At 38.2% G+C, this 16,688-nt stretch overlaps 1 protein-coding gene across 1 annotated transcript in view; it reads right to left on the reverse strand.

Moving 5' to 3' along the window:
* Positions 1-2,133: 2,133 nt before the first annotated feature.
* The window catches only part of LOC124277328 (ras-related protein Rab6-like), a 41,685-nt gene continuing 27,130 nt past the window's right edge, over positions 2,134-16,688 (reverse strand). Inside the window, 5 exon segments of the mRNA XM_046712983.1 lie at positions 2,134-3,710; positions 10,871-10,999; positions 11,896-12,007; positions 12,250-12,355; positions 14,585-14,638. Coding sequence (XP_046568939.1) covers positions 3,620-3,710; positions 10,871-10,999; positions 11,896-12,007; positions 12,250-12,355; positions 14,585-14,638 — 492 coding nt within the window. The 3' untranslated portion in view covers positions 2,134-3,619.

A 16,688-nucleotide genomic window follows, 5' to 3' on the forward strand; every position in this document is an offset into this window, starting at 1 on the left:
TTAGTAACAGTCTAGCAATAACATTGCAAGGTACACTGGAAATTGGCGCCAAAATCTGTACCTCATTGGATTCAAAGCGCTTGGCTTTCCACACACCCAAAATAATGTTAACCGTTAACCTCAATGAAAATTATTCATGTGACCAAAACATACCACTGGGTGAATTACCATTATCTGGTGTGCTGACACCACTGCCAAACATTTTAGTATCCTTATTGCAATTACAAAATATACTGCTTTCCTTCATAACTGTTCCTTGATTTTCACCCCAAATACATCAAAAGCTCCATATTATTATAAAAACCTTTAAGTGTTCCACTAATATTAATTTCTGTGAGCTTACTTAGGACAAAATTACAAATACTCAATGACTGATTGGCCCCAAATACTAAAATACAAATCATCTTGTCACTTGTTTCCCGACAAATCCTTCACTAAGTAGTACATAATCATGTATGTTGAACGACAGATTTGTTTGTGGTTATAGGACATCCAGTCTGACTTGCTATATACAGTGATAACATAACCCATATCTACACCCTTACACAAATAATAAGAGGAAAATAAATTAATACATATGAATGAATGCATCACTACCAATACAAACTACATGCAGAGTTAAAGCTTCTCCTGTATCATAAGAGCCACTGTAAATGACTGGAAAAGCAAGACTTTTGCATGTGCCCCCAAACAACATTACACATTCAATGTGTTCCCTCGTCTTGTTCCACTTGGTCCCCTCAGGTTGGAGGTATTATCAGTCCTCTATACAAATGAGGCAAGTATAAACCAGGGCACCATTTCACAAAGTGACTGCAACACTTTGACTGTTTTAAGTCTGTGTCTAGGCATAGGACCATGGTCACTGTGTAACTTTGCTGGTTATCATAAAACTACGACTGTTGTAGAGCAATTGAAAGCTTTGTGGCTCTGAGCCATGGATGACTCAAGGCTTCTAGTCTGTGTACAAGTATCACAGTGATTCTTGATTGGGTTTTTTATCTTGAAGACATCTTATACTATGAAGAACCATTCATCAAAAATGTCATGGCTGTTATCATGGCCAGCCTTGAAAAATGGAATCAAACCCAGTCATGTTAGCTGGAAGAGTGACAAAGTACCAACCGAGCTACTTCTCTGCCTCTATAAGCAAACAAAGTGAACTGTCTACTAACAGACCGAAGAACATCTGTTTTGCTAGTTATCAGGGACCCTCTAACACCCACTTTGATTATTTATCTACTCACGATCCAATGACGTAACAAAATTTACCATAAAAGTCATCATCATGTCCATTTCGCCATTCCTCTAAGTTATAATCATAACCCTCAGAACAGGCTTTCCATTGAATACACAATGGCCTTCCATTGGCTGAAAATGAACAAGAGGCAAATGCTCAACAAAATCAGGCTTTGCACAAGGCATTAATTGCAGTAACATCACTGCCAAACATTTTAGTATCCTTATTGCAATTACAAAATATACTGCTTTCCTTCATAACTGTTCCTTGATTTTCACCCCAAATACATCAAAAGCTCCATATTATTATAAAAACCTTTAAGTGTTCCACTAATATTAATTTCTGTGAGCTTACTTAGGACAAAATTACAAATACTCAATGACTGATTGGCCCCAAATACTAAAATACAAATCATCTTGTCACTTGTTTCCCGACAAATCCTTCACTAAGTAGTACATAATCATGTATGTTGAACGACAGATTTGTTTGTGGTTATAGGACATCCAGTCTGACTTGCTATATACAGTGATAACATAACCCATATCTACACCCTTACACAAATAATAAGAGGAAAATAAATTAATACATATGAATGAATGCATCACTACCAATACAAACTACATGCAGAGTTAAAGCTTCTCCTGTATCATAAGAGCCACTGTAAATGACTGGAAAAGCAAGACTTTTGCATGTGCCCCCAAACAACATTACACATTCAATGTGTTCCCTCGTCTTGTTCCACTTGGTCCCCTCAGGTTGGAGGTATTATCAGTCCTCTATACAAATGAGGCAAGTATAAACCAGGGCACCATTTCACAAAGTGACTGCAACACTTTGACTGTTTTAAGTCTGTGTCTAGGCATAGGACCATGGTCACTGTGTAACTTTGCTGGTTATCATAAAACTACGACTGTTGTAGAGCAATTGAAAGCTTTGTGGCTCTGAGCCATGGATGACTCAAGGCTTCTAGTCTGTGTACAAGTATCACAGTGATTCTTGATTGGGTTTTTTATCTTGAAGACATCTTATACTATGAAGAACCATTCATCAAAAATGTCATGGCTGTTATCATGGCCAGCCTTGAAAAATGGAATCAAACCCAGTCATGTTAGCTGGAAGAGTGACAAAGTACCAACCGAGCTACTTCTCTGCCTCTATAAGCAAACAAAGTGAACTGTCTACTAACAGACCGAAGAACATCTGTTTTGCTAGTTATCAGGGACCCTCTAACACCCACTTTGATTATTTATCTACTCACGATCCAATGACGTAACAAAATTTACCATAAAAGTCATCATCATGTCCATTTCGCCATTCCTCTAAGTTATAATCATAACCCTCAGAACAGGCTTTCCATTGAATACACAATGGCCTTCCATTGGCTGAAAATGAACAAGAGGCAAATGCTCAACAAATCAGGCGCTTTGCACAAGGCATTAATTGCAGTAGGATCTGGAAAGGACTTGAGGCTATCCTCATCTGAGAATGTCCATGCCTTATCAGTACTCAGCCATGAACCATAGAGAGATCTTAGTGCTAAGATGATGGAAAGTCTATGTTGAGCGTCACAAAGTATGGACATGTTCATTGGTCTCTTCAAAGCATACAACTGTACAACAGATAGTGGCAAATTTTGATGTTAAAAATACACACATTCAAAACACATCACTGGCAAACCTGTTAGACAGTGAAGGAGAGCAAGAAATGTGTCATTCAGGTTTAGTTCCAAGAAACAACTGCAAAGTAAGTGAGTGATTGGGCACAAACCCAGGTCTGTGTGCCTGCAAGGTGAACACCCTACCCACTTCCTACCTACAGTGTGGTACATGGCTTTAGTATTATCATGTTGAAGTTATCATTAGGAAAGATAAATAATCACTTAAACATTAAATCTTTCAGTGAAATGAAAATTTGACATGCCTTTTTTAAATTCAATAAAAAGACAAATGATCGTATCTTCAACAAGAAGTTTGGAGAAGTTCAGTTCAAAGATATTGTTTTATGAGGGGCACAAGAGAGTATACAGTTTCAATTTAGACTTGATTTTGTTTAATGATATTATTCCTAAAATATGAGGATTTCATATTTTCTTCAACATTAAAATACAAATTGTACACTACACTACTAACGAATAATGATGACTCTTGCCATACACTTATAATACTCTACAATCAATATTGTTTAACAGTCTTTATGTTTGGAAATGAATGCTGCTATTTCTTGCTTTCCTCCAGTTTGAGCTATGTACAAAAATACAACCAATGATAACAGTTTATACAAAACTGAGTGGCCAATGAAATCAGTGATTCTATGTACAAAAATACAACCAATGGTTACAGCTCATACAAATAGAGTAGCCAATGAGAAACAGCGACACATCTAGCATGCACAGCCTCCTTCTTGTGTCTGAGGCTCGGCCGGCGTCTCCTTCAGTTTCACCTCAGTCACTGGGGAGGGTTAAGGTGTCAAACTCAATCAAATCACAGCAATTAATCAAATAAATTAAATAAAGAAAAGAGTTTCATTAAGTTAATCAAGCACCTAAAAGCCTCTCTATTTCCAGTCTCAGATAAGAAACTTAAACAAACTATCAAAAAGACGTTTTTAGTAATTGTCTACATTGCAGTTATTAACTCGGTATTCCTTCAGACAGGTATCAATAAAAATAACCTCTGATGATGGCCTAGTTTGGACCTTGGTGACACAAAAGCAATGCAAGGTAAAAATTTGAAATGAAGACTGAAAACCCAAGCACCAGGTGACCAGCACAATCTAGGTTGTCGATTACTTGTTTACAGTTCACCGTCCAAGCACAATTGGAAAACCTTGGGTTTTTAGGTACTCTGACCATGTCAGATATAATAAATACTATTTTTTTTATAATTTATCATTACATCAGGTAGAATAGTTGAGTGATAATTTCTTTAAAGATCAATTAATATCTAAAACTACTTTTTTCCAGAATTATTTGAATTCAATAAAAAAAAAGTCAAACACCATATTGCTATATTATGACAAGCAGATAAAGTTCCCTCAGAAATGTACAGAGGTGTACTTTCCAACTGTAACCATGCTTATTATAGCAGCTAGCAGTTAATCAGTACACTACAACCAGCACCTCAGACACAGAGAGGACAGCACAAGAACATTCAAGCAGTGATGTTAGCATGCAGGACGATTGGTGCACAGAGGATCGATGAGGATGATCAAGGTCATGTACTGGTTGGATCACAATCACACTGACAATTACACCAGACATATTAGAAAATAATGGGTCACTGTAAAAAAAGAGGAATTACACGGCCCCTTAATCACCTGGGAAATGTTCTGTGAATTAGGAGTTAGTGAGTTACTGTGTTAGTTGTGAAAGGACTTGTTTTCAGGTACAACGTTACTTATTACACACATTTTGTAACAAAATGAGCAGTAAACTGTGTGGATTGGTTTCCTGAAAGAATGAAGAAACAAGCAACTGGTTTTCAGTTAACAACTTTCAAAGACTTGTGTTGTGTAGTGTCTCTTTCATGGTGTCTAAAGGTAAGGTTTGTCCATCATGCAGGCTTGTTAAGCTGAAGTGAACAGGTTACCATGGCAACAGTCTACAATTTAGGAAGACCCTGTATTAATATACCATGACTATCAGACCTAGACATCCATGAAACCATTATCTGCAAGCATTATATAAAATGAATTCCTTCCCAAATGACACCCCAGAATTACCTCCCTTTGACAATGAATTATCACCTGACACCATAATATGGAATAATAAAGACCATTTGATGCATTGTTCTTTTCTTGCTAAAAGGGCAAGCTGGAAATGTACTCTTGTCAAGTTTGTGAAGTTGCACTGGTTGCTGTTTGTATTTGCCCTGACTAAAGCCTGACAGATAATGCTGTCCATTATCAACCTGAAGAAAGGGGCATGAACTAGCCCAGAAACATCGTGAGAAACAAATAAAGAAGTTGTTACTCATATATTTGTCTTGTATAAGGTAATGCTGTATTCTACCACTGTTACCCCACCATACAGATACAAGGTGACAAGTCCTTGCTTTCTCCCTTTAATGCTGCACGCTAGGCAGGTTACCGACAAGAATGTCTTTCAATGTCTTTTGATATAACAAGACATGAGGGATTAAGTCAGAATCTTCAGTTTACTTGGCATACAGTCTATCCACTACACCACAGATCGCCATGGCCTAGAGGTAACCTTGACAACTATCTAAACATCTGTGGACAGGAGATTTACAAGTTGGTAGCTCAAACACTATAGACATGAATGTTCTGACTGTTAGCACATGAAATTCAGGGCCTAGATTTTCGAGCTCTCTTAGCACTAAGATAGGCGCAAGTTAATGTTAATGTATGGCACTTACGACTATCTTAGCGCTAAGAGAGCTTCGAAAATATAGGCCCAGGACTATGTAGCTCCTTACTGTTTGGGCAACATATTTACAAGTTTGTAGCTCAAGGTTAAGGCATGAGATTCTTTTAGCAGCTCAATGTACTGTCTGTTAAACAAAGCAGCGTTCTCCCTGAGGAAACTGTTTAGGAAATAAAGTTTGCTCTACCCCAATGTGTTTTGTAATAAAGTATAGTTTTGCCCTGAACTATTATAATTAAAGCACGAGGACGGTAGTCTGAGTGCTTTGATGTTATAATAGTTCAGGGTGCCGTTCCACTAACCGATCTTATCTAAGATCAATCTTAGCAAGTTATGCCAATTTTACAATCGTCTTAGCTAAAAGTTACACCCGTTCCACTAACCGATCTTAGGCCGATCGATTCGTAGCCGGTCCCGATCTTACGATCCGATCCAAGCTTAGATCGAGACTCTTTCGTGCGAGAGATAGAGGAATGCGAGGCACGAGTTATCTCCCTTTGCGTAGTCTAGCAAATGATGGAAGTAGTTTACGAACCAACTGAGTGAGTGAGTGAGTTTAGATTTACGCTGCCCTCAGCAATAGTCCATCTATATGGCGCGGTCTGTAATAATCTAGCTAAGATGCATAGCGTTCACTAACATGAGCGTTCATTTTAGTGAACGCTATGTATCTTAGCTATAAATAATCGAAGTCTGGACCAGACAATCCAGTGATCAACAGCATGAGGATCGATCTGCGCGCAGTTGGGAACCGATGACATGTGTCAACCAAGTCAGCGAGCCTGACCACCCGATCCCGTTAGTGGCCTCTTCACGACAGGCATGGGTTATTGAAGTTCAATATTCTAACCTGGGCCTTCACGGGTATTTTTCCAACCAAGTGTAAACGTGGAGAAAAAAAACTAGAGCAAAATATTAGGGTAGTGAGCACCTTGGTTTCAGGTGCAAGTGCGTGAAGCGCTGGGTATCAAGCATAATATAATAATAATAAATGCATATTTATAGTGCCTATTCCACATCCTTGGGCATGCTCAAAGCTGTGTACAGATAATTTACGAGAATATTTACAGCCGAGATTATAATTAAGTAATATACTGAGAACAGGTTTTAAGTCTGGACTTTAAAAATGTCAATTGTGTCAGAGCTTTTAATATGTGCCTGAACCTTGTCAATCAGAATAAACGAGGCGTGACGAGGCTATATATAACGTATGTAGAATCTGTCAGTGGTCTTGAATAACACGCGGCCTGTCTTTAGAATCCCACACCAAATATGCGCAGTGAAATCAAACATATTTGTATCTTTTTGCTTCAGAACATTGTTCACTTCACGGCTGTCCCATGACGTTGCAATATTGTTGTACAAATGTGTTACACCGACTCGCTCGGTTGTGTTCCAATGACGACAGTGGTCAGACTGGCCTGACATTTGTAAGGCTTCAGTGCAGTATTTGTTTACATCACAGAAATATACAAATTCATTTCATGGGGGACTTTAGGGGACGCTCACGGTGAAATGCTCGCTCTTATTTTTCACAAAGAATAGGAAAGTCACCATTTTGGTTTCTCTACGATTGATTTTAGCTATCCTAAGTTGGTCATGAGCAACTTAGACTTTGAATCTTAACTTTACGATTGACTTAGGTAAGATTGGTTAGTGGAACGGTATGCCGATCGTAACGTCACGCTAAGATTGGGATTTTAGGGGTTTACGATTAGCATTGGCCTAAGATCGGTTAGTGGAACTGCACCCAGGGCAAAACTATACTTTATTACAAAACACATTGGGGTAGAGCAAACTTTACATCTTTTCTAAGATGCTAAATTTAATACTTTCTAAGGATAATTACGATTAATTTAAGGCAGAAAACAAACGACTGTGTCGCTGACCTAAATTAAGAATCCTCGCACAGGGTTAACTGGCGCGCTGTTCTATTGATGTGTCTGCCCCCCTACGATAACACGAACGTTACCAGAAAAAAACAAATGATAACAGTTTGATGACGGTTTACGTTCGGATTAAATATCTTCTCTGAATTATCTTAATTACATCTGTCATTAACGTGAAACCATATGGGGCAATATGAACGCCGTGATTTCTACTACCAACGTAAGTTTAGATCAGTACATCCAGATGAAGCTGAGTAGTCAAGTGACATTCCATGATTGCATTGTGGGAATGTAAACATTGCGGACGTTACCGTGTCGCTGAAAACTTGTGAGTCGAATTGAGACATTTTAACCGTCGTAAAACATAAACGTAATGTTTCCACCAGTGATGTTAGCTGCGTGAAGCAACTGCAAACCAAGAAACGGGATGCAACGGAGTAGTTTACTGTAGGAGGCCGTACGAGGCGATGACAACTGACATGTATCGTGACGTCGCTTACATTGTGACGTAATGTAAAATGGTTCGATTACGAGGGGGCACACTAAAATGGCGTAGTGACGGGATAACATCATTCAATTGTTACGTCATCAAAAAACTATACCTTTATTGTCTGATAATGTATTTTTTTTTCGATTGTTCTAACCGCTAGGCATCTTAGAAAATACCACAAGATCACCACCTCACTTCAGTTTTTAACAAAGTGCCCTTCAAAACTTAAGCACTGAACCATAAGATGTGTTGTGGAATGAGACACCATTACAAGACACTTGTACACACATGTATATACACAGGACACCACCACACCCTCAACGATAAGCCTGGGACTGGAAATAGGAGCTCCATGAAGTTACTGCCATTCAATATGGCAAAATAAAAACAGCTTAAACAGTCAACCACAAATACTTCACATGAACTACCATATGTGACATATTGTGAGGCAAGCTGATGCTGCAGTTGTATTGTGTCTGAAGATACAAAGTATTTACTTCCAGACATTGCTCTTTGAAAGGCAAAAATCACTTGAGGACACAATGACAACTTCCACAACAGATTCTCTATCGGACTGACCATTTTAATATTCTAGGGGCCTGAGACTGTGTGGAGGCTAGGTATGTTTTTTCAGTTACAAATGCAAAATCCCATATTTTCATATTTAAACAAGCCTAAACATTGTTTTGTTGAAAAGTTGTAGCAACAATGTAAATTTCTGTGACAATTTCATTTTTCCCCATCAGTATTAAGTAATACAAATAAATTTCAAGCATTTACAAGCAGACCCTTCCCTACCCTTGAAGATCAAATGGTCAGTCCTATGACACTGTCTGTTCTTTGACATGTCACACATGATATGTAAATCAAGCTGTATAATTCTTACCTCAATGTGACCAGGCCCTTGTTGAACTTGTTCTTTCAAAACGTTACGTACAAAGTTCTAAAATGGCTTACTCGCTGCTTTTCAAAATACAGATTGAGAATGGAAATGGGTTTGTGATTGTGAATTATTCAACACATTGCAAGTGATTTCATATCATTTGATTGGCTCGTCAAGCAATTATTTTGGCGAATACACATCAATGAATATATTTCCATAAACATGTCAAACAGACATAAATTAGGCCACTCCCAACAGAGTAAAACCAAGTCCACCACGCTAGAGTCAAATACACAGTACCCCACAGGGCCACCAGGCCTGTCACACTTGGAGGAAATCCAGCATGGGTTTCCAAACATCCCAACAAAAACCAGATCATTAACCCTTTCAACACCGCAGGTCGCTTTGCCGCCACAACGCTATGAGTCCCCAGACACCGGAGGCCGCATTTGCCGCCAGGCAGTAGTCACGCCAAAATGAGACATAATTTTAGGAACCTACCTGACTTATGATTCATATATTAAATCTATCACATTTCACAATGTCTGAAAACACTTATTAAATTTCAATTTATCATATATTATCAGCAGAATTAAAATTATAAACTATTTTTCGCAATGTTATTGAAAACAACGATTCTCGACACATGCTTCGCAGCTGGTCTACAATAACATTGTGAAAGAGCAAAGTAACGATGTTTCGAGGAATTCATTAAATAAATTGAATAAACTAATGAATAAAATCAACAACAACATTCATAAAAGTTGTCAAACGCATATATAAAATTACTATTTCCATCTTTTGTGCGATCATGTAATGCAAGTCAAGTCACTGACGAAGTGACATCTCGCTCACTTCAATCTTCACCGACACGCATGTTTAATGCTAAAAATATATACATGAAGCATTTTGTCACAGGTCATAACCTAGCACGATACGTCCAATAAGTTCCATAATTTACGACAGGTAGCGCATTTCTTGCTTAATATGTTCAGAATAGCATTATTTTACCCAAAACTTTGTCTAAATCTGAAGGTTTTCGCATTTAGGACGGTATCCATTGCCGTAATATGATTGGCTGCCTTAGGTCACGGTCTGATTTTGACCAATCACTTAACCCTTATAGCAGACTGTATAAAAGCCGCCATTAGAAACCAATCTTTATCCAATAAAATCGCTTCTTACAACTGTGAAAATACTCTTGGCAAGGGTACAGTGATATTGTTGATGTTCAGAGCTTTAACGATGCCCGACATCAAACGATTCACCGCATGTTATGCATAATTAAGCTTTCAAAACGGAGGTATTTTCCGTTGTTATGTCATGTTACCGAGCGGAAAGCCACAGATATCGGGAAATAGGCTTACCATACATATTATTTAAGAAATCTTTTATAATAATTTTCTGATGACGAAAAATGAAAATATAAAAGAAAAAGGCACGGGCATGTTATCACATGTCACAAATGGAAAAAAATCGCCATAGTTTTTGCTTCTTTCGTGGTTTATCTGGACGTTATAAATGTAAGCTTGCATTTTCATTCAAAAATACATTTATTTAAGTTGTAGTTGTATTATTTGAATAATATTATAAAAATAAACTTCATATTTATCAACAGTAGGATTAGATCTTTAAATGGTGTATGGGATGTAGTAGCAATAACGCTTTTACAAGCTTATAATTTCCTTCATAATCATAGGCTTCATCTATGACCTCAGGGTCTCTGGGAACTCGTGTCATGGCAGTAAATGCCTCTGGTTGACTGGTGTTGAAAGAGTTAATGAAAACAAGTGTTCCAGAATTGTTTGTGTTCGATTATGAGAAATTATGATCGATTGCTTAGTCGTTTAGTCACTACGATCAATCTTCGATTATTTCAATTAATCGGAACACCACTAGGCTCAACATACTGTACCCCTTGTAGGGATTGAATCCTTGGCCTTCAGGATGATGAGCAAACACTTTAATCACAAGGCCACCACACCAACCCATCTATGGGAGAGGCTGGCTCCTACTTACTTGTTTGACATTATACCCGGCCTTGGCGCTGGTTTCTATAAACATGACATTTAACTCTTTTGCTTTCCTCTCCCCTTCCTCTGTTGTCACTTGTCTGAAACAAAGCAGCAAGGGTGAGTTATGACTTCAACAAGGGAAGTAACTCTAGTGAGTGAGTGAGTTAAAATTTACCGTCACCTTGGCAATATTTCAGCCATATAGTGACGAGGAAGTAACTCTAAGCATAACATGTCACATGTTGAGTATGTAGGAAAATCAAGAGATGAATACTCCTAATCAATGTTCTTGATATGCAGCAAATTTCCGTAAAAAGTGGAATGTTAAATTTCCGAATTCATGTTCCAAGAACAGATTTGTAGAGATTGCTGAGGTAGCATTTGTGACAATCCAAAAGGTGAGGTGAGGTGAAATTGGGTTTTACGTCGTACTTGAGAATATTTCGCTCATATGATGACGTGCATGCGTGTGTATGTGTATGTGCGGCTGCTTGACTAGCCCAGACTTAAGCTGGTTTCATAGTGCTAGCTCACTGAGATACCATGCCGTAGTGAAGCATGAATACCCCACTCAGACACATTATACTGACTCCGAGCCGACCAGTCCTTGTTGTACCCATTAATGCCGAGGGCCAGGCAGAGATCAACAAGTACCATATTTTAACGTCTTTTGGTATGACGCGACCGGGATCGAACCCGCGACCTTCCACTCTCCGGGCGGATGCTCTAACCACTACACCACGGAGGCGGTCCAATCCAAAAGGGTTTTCTTCAACACCACAACTGTTTAGGAACATCCTACATCAGTAATGCAGCTGTACAACCTCTTCCTGACTGTCACAAGAGGTTCAATCACAAGATACAAGTTATGGTAACCTATACCAATCAAATCAACATTTGTACCACATACAACATTTGGCTTGCTCTGTTGACATTAAATGTCCTGCCATTGTGCCCTAAACTCAAGTTATAAATTGACTCTCAATATACAAACCTCTTATCTGACAGATCTGTTTTATTTCCTACGAGCATTATAATGACATCACTCCCTCTCTCTGTCCGCACATCATCAATCCATTTGGATGTTTGGTGGAAGGAATTTGCATCTGAAACATTAGGTACACGTTAGCTGAAACATTAAGGATAAGTTAGCTTGTGACCCTTTGCTGTTACTTTAAAAAACATTCTTGTGACGACTCTGATAAACATCTGAGGCTGGTAAATGATCGATATTTTGCATGTCAAAAACCACTGGAATACCATTGGAAAGTCTTAGTCTTACACTATCAGAGCATGAAAACAAAAATCAGGTCACAAACCATCATCATGATGATCTGTATGTACTCACTTGTAATATCATACACAACTACTGCTACAGAGGAATCTCGAATGTAACTAGGGATGAGACTTCTAAACCTCTCCTGCCCTGCCGTGTCCCACAGCTGTAGCCGGATCTGGACAACAGAAAACATAACTGTGCCTTAGTATGTCATTCATCAATGCAATCAGCAGTATTACCGCTTCATGATGGCAGTCTGCAAATAAAAATGGTCTGGAACAGACAATCCAGTGATTGACATCATGAGCAATTGTGTTACATTGCAGTGCTGAATATTGTTACTGATACCATACTGTTGGTGTATATTAAGTTATTATTGTTCATGTATATATTTACAAGAAATGACTTCATTAATTTATTCCACTCATCAAGGTATAAATGATGGTGGTGGTGGAATTGGGTTTAACGTCATGCTTGAGAATATTTCCTCATATGACGACGTACATGCGTGTGTATGTGTATGTGCAGCTGCTTGTACTAGCCCAGACTGAAGCTGGTTTTATAGTGCTAGCCCACTGTGATACCATGCCGCAGTGAAGCATGAATACCCCACTCAGACACATCATACTGACTCTGAGTCGACCAGTCCTGGTTGTACCCATTAATGCCGAACGCGGTCAGGTATAAATGAAAACCTAGGTGTGCATACCATGCAAATAACAGTAGGTGAATTCTTAAACATATGGATAAGAGCTATAAACTCCAATGTTTGTGTCAAAAGACAACAAGAGATTATCTTTCAAGTTTTTGTCATCCAAAAATCATTCCAACCAGTTTTTCTCCTCACAAACTGTAATACCCAGTGTCTTCAACATAAATAATAATCTAACAAGCTACAGTGGCAGACATCTTAGTGATGTTATTTGACTGGCAAAGAATGAAATCACAATGGTCTGCAAAGTAATCCAACTTCATTGTAGCGACATCATCTAGAAATATTGCCCCATCTCATCTCATCCAAGCGTATCTCCCCTGGAAGCCAGTTTTGATAAATTACCTTCCTCCATCACCCTGGTACAAATTGAGCTGATATTAACTGAAGTAGCGATCTGTCTAGTTTACTAAGATAGTGAAATGAGAAAGTGTATACCGGTAAGTCAAATAAGCATTACTCTGTGGATGACCTTTGTGTGAACTCGGCCATTGCTGGACATTGATTTTTTGGTTAAAAACATGAACTACACTGCCAAATGTCCTTAAGTCTACGCTGGTGATAGAGGAACATAAAGCATATAAACCTGTGAAGGAATGACGACAACAATCACATTGTCATGCTACATTCAAAACACCATCGCAATACACTACCAGAATCTGGAACCTCTGTTACCATTCTAATCCCTGGTTCTTTCAACATTGCAATGTTTCCTTGAACATGACAACCCTGTCTTGATGTCATATTACATGAAATATACATGTTACAATGGTTACTTTCTTGAACATTTTTTGCATCATGTATAGTTTCTTGATGTAATTCAGTGGGAGAGTGGGAGGGTCGGTGAGTGAGTGAGTTAGAATGGCTCAAGGAATCTATGACATGTTCTTTACTGTTGCAGCTCTATCAATGCTGTCCCTAAACAGGTCCACTCAAACCAGTGGTTGATAGTATAACCACCATCAGTCAATCATACAATACACATAACATATTAGCCATCATTTATGAGATGACTGACGCACTGGATATTTATCAGGGGGTTCATATTTTTTTTGTAAACAGCCACTTGCCACAGGGCAAGTGACTATAAGAAAGTAACTTGTCCTGACTAATTTTCCACTTGCCCTGATTTTATGACATAATTATGATGATGTAATTATGAAAGAAGAAATCAACATGGTATTTGATGTTAATGTTTACTGGACTATTTATTGAAAAGTGATAAATAGCAAAGAAAGGTAACTCCACTTTATTATCATTGCAAAATGAAATAGCTACATTTGAGCAGATATGAAATTAAATCCAACTTTATTTGCGGTTTGAAACCATAAGTGGAAATTATCTAGTAGCCCACGGACAAGTAAGATACCATTATTTGATTGCCCAAAATGAAAACTGACTTGTCCCGGGCATCGGGCGATTGGATTTTTGAACCCCTGTTTATATGTCCTTATCTGAGAGTATACAAACTTCCAGGCACATCACAGCAGCCTGTTCAAGTCTGGGACAGACAAACCAGTCTCAGGGTCTGTACACCCGCTCTAATTAGTTGACAAACATTGAGGCCTGACACTGAAGTTCCAACAGGGCTGCTGTATGGAGAAAGCAGCTGTCCCCCTAAGTTTGACCAGCACTACATATCAGTGACAAAAACACCCTCTCATCTACATGACTGTAGGCAAGCATACTCACCGTTCTGTCTTCCAAGTACATTGTCTTTGACAGGAAGTCTATACCTATGGTCGCCTGCGGAAACAGAGAGAGACAGAAATCAATACTTCATGCATAAAACAATCAGTGATGCACACAAACTGATAGCCAGGAATACTGGCTGGCTACTTATAAATCAGGTGCATTTGTTGCAGGAGAACTCTCTCTAACACTGAAAATAACATAACACTTGAGCTACAGGGTTTCAGGTCTTTTAGGACGTGGATATTCACTGTGCTTAAAATCTCTTGAAGATGAATATTAATTTTCTAGGATACAGACTCAAACTGTCCTCAAGATTTCTTTAAATGTGTTGGTGTAGAGCATTTCCTGGAGAAATCTAAACCATTTGAATCCAACAACTGTGCAAATGACATATCATCTGTGTAAAGGGAAACAAAAACACACCAAAACATTAGATTTCTCTGTTGTCAGTCAGTTACTATGTGAATTACAGCGGGTAGTCAGTCAATCAGCAAATGTACAAATGTTGTGCTGGCATGAAAGGAAATCTCCTGAAACTGTAGTTTGTAAAGTAACAGCAATATCATTCAAGCTAAGGCACTTCGCCTCCTAGTCTGTCATACAGACCCTCAAACAAATTTATCCAAGAAAACCCATGTTAGTCCAGAATATGTGGCAAGTCTCGATTACCACAATTAGGAAAATGAAGAAGGTCTGCGAGCTCCTTTATCATATTTTATGATTATAAGTTAGGAACTATTTTTTTCAAGGTGTACCATGTACTTGACACATGTATGTGTACTTCGGACAAACCTTTACTACGCTTAATGAGTAATTACACATTTCAAACCTTTTTGACATGCAAGTCTTTTAATCCATGGAATAGCTGACATCTTAGAATGAATTTCTTGTTTACAATCAACCTGATGACAGACAACTGACTTTCTGATTTGTAAAACATGAATTTATGAATACTGACTGACATTTCCTGATGACTTTCAAATAAACTAAAGAAAAATTTGTATGTTGCCTTGTACACGCGTTTGACATGAAGTATTTTAAGTTTCGTGACATAAGAATTGTAAGTCTAGTATACATTTCTCATTCAACTAAACCCTTCAATGATACTTGACACTATTACAATACTGAGAAAGAATCTAATTTCATCATTAATTTCTTCAAAAATTACAGAAGAAAAATGATAATGTCAAGGACATTTCTTATGCTATTCCTGTACAGCACAAATGTCGCAAGTTCATTTACTACACCAGTAAAATGTTCTGCTACATGTTTCGCTGACTTCAATATCAGTGATGGAATTCAGGGCCAGCAAGCCAGCCTCCACCAGTTTTGTTAATGTTAAAAGTATGCCCCGTAGAATTTCCAACATTTGTGGGTACTGCAATATGTTAAGTAAGTAAGCGAGTATGGCTCTATGCTGCTTTTAGCAATATCCCAGCAATATCAAGTGGGGGACACTAGAAATGGACTTCACACATTGTATTGTGTAATTGAACCCGGGTCTTCGATGTGATGAGCAAATGCTTTAACCACAAGGCTACCCCACCGCCACTAGGTAGTCTACCTTATTATTAGCAATACAATATTGGTTGTCATGGTTTCTGAAACAGATATAGCAATAGAGATTTCACTAGCAATACAACCGTGGTTGTCATGGTTTCTGAAATATATATGTCTGTAAAAGACTAGGTACAGTCTACCCTATCATTAGCACCACAACTACGGTTGTCATGGATTCAGAAAAAGATATAGCAAGAGATTTTTAAGTCTACCCTATCACTAGCCATACAACCGTGGTTGTCATGGTTTCAGAAACAGATCTAGCAAGGTAATCATTTGAATCCTCACAATGATGTAAGTAAACAAAACTGACGAGTCAACTATATTTTCAAACCTCACTTAAGCAACAAGATCAATAATTTATTGACTTGAACCTTGAGAAGCAACAAAACAGCTTCATGCCCAAACTCTTGAATTATTCAATATGGGCAAAAATCCATCTCTACAAGAGACAATGTCTGAATCATTATTCATAAGAATACAGAATATATTGAATCATACATTCACAGCAAGAGTAACAGATAGCAAATGTATAAATACC

Source organism: Haliotis rubra, unplaced genomic scaffold, assembly GCF_003918875.1.
Source record: "Haliotis rubra isolate DU_JTF1 unplaced genomic scaffold, ASM391887v1 Scf22, whole genome shotgun sequence".
In the NCBI taxonomy this organism is placed as follows: Eukaryota; Metazoa; Mollusca; class Gastropoda; order Lepetellida; family Haliotidae; genus Haliotis; species Haliotis rubra.